The sequence below is a fragment of the Cibotium barometz genome, chromosome 39, assembly GCF_041138505.1.
Source record: "Cibotium barometz isolate CiBa-2024 chromosome 39, ASM4113850v1, whole genome shotgun sequence".
Classification (NCBI taxonomy): domain Eukaryota; kingdom Viridiplantae; phylum Streptophyta; class Polypodiopsida; order Cyatheales; family Cibotiaceae; genus Cibotium; species Cibotium barometz.
Window position 1 is genome coordinate 21940014 of NC_141084.1, and position 7271 is coordinate 21947284.

Below are 7271 nucleotides of genomic sequence, written 5' to 3' on the forward strand. Positions count from 1 at the left end.
ACTAAAACTAGGTCTCTCTCTCTCTCTCTCTCTCTCTCTCTCTCTCTCTCTCTCTCGCTCATCAACACCACCCTCATCAACAACGGCACCTGCCTTGATTAAGTAGAAGAGATCATTAACGCCTTCTTTGCTATCATGGACTTTACAAAGGCCAGGGACAGGAGCTTCAGCTACAAGCTGTGGCAGGGGCACTGGTGAGCTTGGCTGTAAGTTGTGGGCAGAGGTAGGATCTTCATACACGGGTGCAGCTACGAGCAGTGGGACGGAATCTTAACTAAAACTAGCTCTCTCTCTCTCTCTCTCATCAACACCACCCTCATCATCAACGACGGCACCTACCTTGATTAAGAAGAAGAGATCATTGACGCCTTCTTCTTTGCTATCGCAGACTATAAAAAGGCTCCGCCCCCCAAGGAAAAAAAGAACACCACCTGGACAATGGGCTGTGCCCAGCGGGGTGCTACAGAGAAAAAGAACCCTCACCATACAGAGAGAGAGAGAGAGAGAGAGAGAGAGAGAGAGAGAGAGAGTCAAAAATAGGCACACCACAGTCACTCGATGTGTAGAATCTTATTCAAGGAAAACCAATTCACCAGTTGTCATTGTAGGCTTAACCTTCAGTTACCCTTCAGGTGCGTCTGCCTGTTCTTTTGGCAGGCAGAAAGCTTCAATTAAGTAGTCTGTCGTGCTGAGAGAGAATAGTTAACTGCTACAGGACATGCCCTCCCAGTTAGAAGGGATTTCAAAAAAATCAATTCAATTGAGTCCAGACTCTTCCAATGCCAAGTGAACACGATGGCCTTGCAGTTCCAAAACAGCTTTCTCGAGGAGATGCATAAAGCTACACACGATTCAACCACCCTTTGAAGAAATGCATACAGATGGGCTTGTGCCAGCCATACACTGGAGGGCAAACTTGATCAGCCATGAGCAGGTGGATTTGCCGACTGTGTATGCATAAACCTGCCAATCTTCTCAAACAGATGCTGCAGTTAGATGATACCCCTCTTTAGGAGGGCATGCAAAGCCCTCCTTCCAAGCTCACTTCCAGGAGAATTGCTGCTAACTCAGGATCTAATTAGGTCGGTACAATCCACTTTGACAACCTGCTACATAATGCGCATTTCAAAACCCACATAACTAAAGGATGCTGCATGGGCACTTGTCCTTCTTGGGTTTGTTGGATGCCTGCTTCTCTGGACCAAGACCAAAAAAAGCTAGCATCAGATATGGAATTATCCGAAATTAATTGTATGCAAACTACTTTCTTCTTGCTCATTCATACATTTCTCAATCTCTAAATTCTTTGTTGTTCAAGTTTCATCACATGCATCGCTACCAAACATGCATATTATTGGCTCACAATTTGATGAGAAAAGTAGTTAAAGAAAAGGCAAGCGCCCAAAACTGCAATTCAGGATATAGAGTCATGCTACTGCAGACGAAGGTAATGTGCTGTCTCTGGAGTCTCCTTGCATAGTCCTACCTTTCATTGATACACTCCAGTCAAAGGGTAACAAAATAATAAAATAAACAAGTACTGGATATAGATTGCACCTCAACAGAATCAGTCTAAAGGTGAGAGGGAGGAGCGTTTGTCTGACAACTGGGCCACCACAACACAATACACACTTGGTACATGTCGTTGAGCCACACGCCAATCTAGTAGGGACATCTCCTGTCGATCGCAAGGGGCAGGTGTGCCACAACGCAGATGTTCTCAGTTGCCAGTCACCTGGCCACTGCAATGCAGTCTCTAGAATCTAGCTATCATCCAAAAAACTGACGCAGAGAGCTTTGAACCCTCAGAATCTCACGCTTTCTCGGTCTTAAAAGTACCTTGTCTTTATGTTGTTTGCATAACTTGCCAGAAAGGTGGTCATCCTTTGGTACAGCCATACTTAAGACAAAGCACCTAGTAACCATAGTTAGAAGCAAAAACTGTGCCCAAGAAGCAATCATGCAGACCATGACTTAAAAAATGTACCTTGCAGACATAGAAAGAGTTTAAAACGTGAACGTTGTGACCATGATATCTGCCCATTATAATGGATATTTTTGGCTGCAGTTAGGCGGTGAGCTGATTACCACCACTTCCCTATCTCTTGCTCCTGAGTGCTGTTTTTCTAAGAAGGTTTCCTTTGCACACAAACCAAGAATGCAGTTTACCACTTGCAATTCAGTGGCATTCACTCAGCAGGCAAATATTCCGACTTTTGAATCTTTTCCTGCAGAAGCTGTCAAGAAGACCTCAGCCAGCTGTACATCTGTAGGACGTGGGTCCAACTAACACATTCCCACCCACAACAACGAAAAAGACCAACTTCTCACACCAACAAAGGGATTTATGCAAATGCCACACATCCTTGGGGTTCACTTATTACATGTTACATGCATTAAGCAACACCAACAGGGCAGCTGCGTGGCTCATTGATGTAGAGACAAGCCAAAAGGTGATATACCTAGATGAATCCAAGAACATGCCTTATAAGAAAGTGCAATCTATAACCTCATGGTAGTCATCCACAAGACAATAAACCAGCAACTCCATCATGCATAGTATGGACTAGATACTATGACATCCCCACTAACATCATCAGTGCCCAATAGTGGGTGTAAAACTTGGTATCAATATATGCTCACATAAGAGCATACATTCATACAAAGGTATGTGTACTGAGTTCTGTCAGAACTCCGGAGATACAGGACAGACTCAGCCATAATGAAGCCGAAAGGTGAATCTGACAAGGCAGCACAGTTCTCAATGTACCATACTGGAGATGGAGTCAAAGGAACATTATGTATGCTCCACCGCTCAGCATACTATGACATCAGAGGATACCACCATTTTTTTTCCAGGGCCAGCTCACATGGGATTAACAATGACTACTATCCAACTGTACAGCATGTCAAATGTAGCACATCCATGTATGTAATGACATCTACATCAAGTCTCGAGTTAATGATCACTACCTTGCAAGGGGCATTAAGCAGAAAGACAGCAGATGCAAACAAAAGGATAAGTAAACCAGGGCTGATGAAGCCTACACAACCTCCCCTTCAAGCCAGACAACCTGAACTACAGCATTCTTATCTGACAGATATTTTAAATGCAATCTCAACCAAGAGAAAAGAACAAACTCCTTCACTTGATTTAAAATTAAAATGTGCTTGCACATACCAAGACCCTTGTCAGGGGCAGGTGGCCGCACAACCACATGCATGGTGACAACCCCGCCAGGAATTTCTCCAACAGGTACCCTAGATTCTGCAAGCGTCTTGTTATTCTCCAAAATCTTCCCAGCATTGATCAATTTCAAGTCATTAACTGTTCTAGGGTTATGCTCCTTGTCTGCAGAACAGGCACAGATGCATAAACTGCTCAGCAAACCAGTGAGACCAAGACAAGGTACATAAGCAGGAAAAACAAAGTAAAGCTCTATTAACTTTTCTGTTGCACAGTACCTTTAGGCCACTGTGACAGAATGCTCTCTTTCAGATTTGCAATGGTTGTAGTAAGTGCATACTTGTTGGGACCAATGTCCGTACCATCATACAATCGAAATTTTAGCTCCAATAGCTCCACTGCCATCCTCCCGCTGATTCAGAGCACAATAACGTTGACTTGGTAACACTCTTTGGAAAAGTCTTCCAGTAATCCTAACTATATTTGCACTCTTCACGAGCCACCAATCCCAAAAGTCCCGTCACAACCAGTTATTCTGCCATGAACAGAAGGCATGAATCGTATGATGCATCTATCTCAAGTATTAATCCTGCCAAAACACTTCTGCAAGTGATTTTGGAATCATTGCACATATTAACTGTGATTACATTGAAGAATTTGGTGGAAACCAACAGGTAATTAGGGCCTCCCAGTTGAGGAGAATGAAATAGATGTTGAGTCAGGAAGAACAAAAATGCCTAAGACTGATCAACGAAAAGGCCACAAGCTCCACTTTACATACCAACAGAAGAATCTTTCAGAGGTGACCAGAGGAGAAGAGGGTTTTTTTAATTTTAATGTGTGGAGGGGCCGCTAGGAGGAGGGGGGGGCGAGGGGTGTGTATGTGTGTATGTATTCCATCCTCAGCCTATGTTTCAGTATCTTTGAAAATAAGACCTCTATCATGGGGAGAAAGCAGCTAAGAACCAGAACCTTGGCACCCTGCCAGGAATTCTTTCCAAATGAAGAGGGTAGCAAAAGAACCATGGTTCCTCCAGCCTTTATATGTGTCATACTTTGACAGAGAAAAAGGCAAGCCATGAAGCCCAAAGTCAGCTCCAGGAATCTAAGGCTGCCTTTTACCTCACTGTTTGACCCAAAACAACAGTGGTCTACGTAGGGGCCGTTTGGATCCACCCTTACCCGTGGGCCGTCAGGCAATGATTAGTCTACCCATAGCCTTACAAAGTTTCTCCTCTACATTATATTGCCATCACAACTACATCCTTCCTTCCCCTCCAACAACTGTTCCTTTGAAACTCAAGCACATAAAATAATTGTCATCGAGAAAATGCCGTTCAACAGAGAGCTAATGTATGGTGCACATCACTAACAGTGCGAAAGTACATAGTTCAAAACTTACCCATAATGCCACCTAACATAAGAGAATAAGTGCTTATACACAGTTCCAAGGAGTTTCTGTAGACAAATATGCAGTCTAACATCTTGAAGCTTCTACAAGGCGGTTAGAGACTTACAAATCTCTAGCATCAACATGTTCCAGGAGCATTCAACAACTATGTGGGGCCAGGAGCATTCAACAAGTATGTGGGGAGAGTCATAGAGCCATAAAGATCCATCCGCCAGGTATGAGACTTTCTGAAAGGCCATTTGGCGTAACAAACAGACATGGTGTGGCGGTAAACGCACCAGCATCGACTGTGAAAAAGCAGGGCTCCCCAACCAAAATAAGGCTAAATATACCTGCTGTCCTATGGGTTGGGGATTGGACTAGCAGTCATTATGGGTCCTCCCTCCTCCCCCCCCTCCCCCCCCACCACCCAAAATCCCTTCCAAACAAAGAAAAAGGCACGCTTTATGTGTAATTCCAAGCCTGAGAGGCAAGATCCTGGAACCCTAAGGCTAGATTGCAAAACAGTAATGCCAATGTGTGGGAGATTGCATCCTATTAAGGGTGTGCTATATTACGAAACACTAATGCCATTACATGACATGATTTACAGTCTTTTTTGCACCAATAATCAACACCTGGCGCTACAACGGGATTGGGCACATACCTCGGGCCCTTATGGCAAATCGCATGACCGTACAGTGAGAGATCGCAACAAACATATTAGATGATCGCGATTGAGATCAAGCAAAAGCGCTCTGCGAGGGAGGCGCCAGGATAGCGGATTACAGTTTCTGTAAAGGCAGGGTTTAGGGCATGATCTCAGAAACGAGAGAAAACAGAGAAGCGCTCTGCTTTAGGGTTAGGGTTCTTCTTCTGATGAAAAGAAGATGGGGCAAGATCAAACCTGTGAGACAGAGAAGCGCTCCATGGTTAAAAGCATCAAAGACGCGGTCTCCAGACGGCGAACCATTGGAGTCAAATATGAGGAGGAAAGAAGCCTTTCAACGCACACCGCGAGAATTTTCCGTTAATCCCTAGCTTAAGGCCACCATTAATATTTCTTAATAATTGCCTAAACCAACCTTAATCTTATTGACACGTGTTGCACCTGCATTTCTCACAGTCGGCCGCCTATGGGAAAATTAATAGCAGATGAGCTTAATCTTGGTTAAGTCACCCCCAGAGTCACATACGTCGCCTTCTCACTTTTCTGGTCATGCCTTAATCTTGGTTAAGTCAACCCCACAGAGTCACATACGTCGCCTTCTCGCTCGTAGACGGACAATACGCTCACTTTCCCATGAAGTGTGTAAACCCAATCATGCCGGGCAACTTCCAATCACGTCGGGCAATTTCTCACTAGTGAGTTGAGAAATACATTGTGTATGTTCACCCAATTAATTTTCTTTTTCGTTGGGCGACCGGGGCGGCGCGGCGGGGCAAGGATGGGGGAACGCAATACTAGTTCTGCAAAGACATGGCATCAATTTCTCACATGACTACAACCATCACATCCATGATGAGTTCGTATGCCTCATCCAAAATGGCCATTGGATCCAATATTAAGAGCAATAAGACCCTACTTGTTTCAAGGGTCATGTGATAACTTTTTGTTACACTAGCATGTTAACGGCCTTAACCTTTTGAATTACATTCGACGCTTGCCACTGGCATATTTACTCTTTTGAATTACATCCAACGCTTGCCACTAGCATATTTACTCTTTTGAATTACATCCAACGCTTGTCACACTGGCATATTTACTCATTTGAATTACATCCAACACTTGTCACACTAGCATATTTATATGCCAACCACCTTACATTTCTAGGTCTTCAATCAAATGTGTAAACATGTTTGTAAATCCAATGTTAAGATCAAACATGTTTCAAATTAGCCATAGGATTCCCCTTAATGGTGGTTAAACCACCAAACATGCTCTTTCACGCTATCATTATGTCTTTTAAGTAGAAAATGTACATATTTTGCTACACACAATTTGTTATGTTGTGGACACAAAAAATATATATATTAAAAGTCCCAATCAAGACACGTGCTTTAGCTTTAAGTTGAATGAAAATGCAACATAACAAGTAATAAAATTTATAAAAACAAACACAGTCTTTATATCTTAAAGCTAATTACTTCTAAGGCTCAACTAGTAGGTAGTCAATCATTGTCTTTGAAAGAGTCATAACATTAACAAGCATCATAATATTGGCAATTGCAAACATTGGCTAATTCAAAAATGGCATGCTACTGATTCATGCCTTTAGTAGTAAGATGGTAGTAATAAATGATTGATAAGTTACATATCATAGATGATAATGATAAGTGGTAGAAACTTGCTAAGGCATTTTTTGAAGTAAACAAAAACAAGTGTGTTGTAACTTAGAGATGATATTGATAAGTGGTAGAAAACAAGTGTAGAGATGATAATTATAAGTGGTAGAGATGATAATTATAAGTGGTAGAGATGGTAATGATAAGCAGTAGAAACTTTGGAGTAAACAAGTGTGATTAAGACTTACATGTGAAATAGCTTGAACCTCAATAAAATTGTCATGCTCTCACAAAGCTAAATAAGTTGTATTGCAATTGTGTGAACCATTTAAAGTATGATGAAATCATCACTTCCCATATCTACTCCCACAATGCAAAGAACATTATATTGCACTTTACCAAACTTAG

The 7271-nt window shown here is 42.5% G+C and overlaps 1 protein-coding gene across 5 annotated transcripts; it reads right to left on the reverse strand.

Moving 5' to 3' along the window:
• Positions 1–563: 563 nt before the first annotated feature.
• Positions 564–5625, reverse strand: LOC147615870 (membrane-anchored ubiquitin-fold protein 3-like). Of its 5 annotated transcripts, none has more exons than XM_086778495.1 (5): positions 5485–5624; positions 5245–5371; positions 3466–3599; positions 3182–3352; positions 564–1196 (listed from the first exon to the last, which is right to left on the reverse strand). In XM_086778495.1, exons 3-5 carry the CDS (start codon positions 3590–3592, stop codon positions 1141–1143), a joined length of 354 nt encoding a protein of 117 aa, XP_086634621.1. In that variant the 5' UTR covers positions 3593–3599; positions 5245–5371; positions 5485–5624; the 3' UTR covers positions 564–1140. The 5 variants fall into 5 exon arrangements, with proteins under 5 accessions (XP_086634621.1, XP_086634617.1, XP_086634618.1 ...); XM_086778491.1 differs by having other exon boundaries at positions 3466–3722; positions 5485–5623; XM_086778492.1 differs by having other exon boundaries at positions 3466–3776; positions 5485–5623.
• Positions 5626–7271: the final 1646 nt, after the last annotated feature.

Coding starts and splice junctions, on each gene's coding strand:
- LOC147615870 (XM_086778495.1), bottom strand. CDS start 3,592: ATGGCAGTGGAGCTATTGGAGCTAAAATTTCGATTGTATGATGGTACG. Junction 3,353..3,465: donor TCTGTCACAGTGGCCTAAAG/GTACTGTGCAAC, acceptor CCTGTTCTGCAG/ACAAGGAGCATAACCCTAGA. Junction 1,197..3,181: donor TGCCCCTGACAAGGGTCTTG/GTATGTGCAAGC, acceptor GTCTTGGTCCAG/AGAAGCAGGCATCCAACAAA.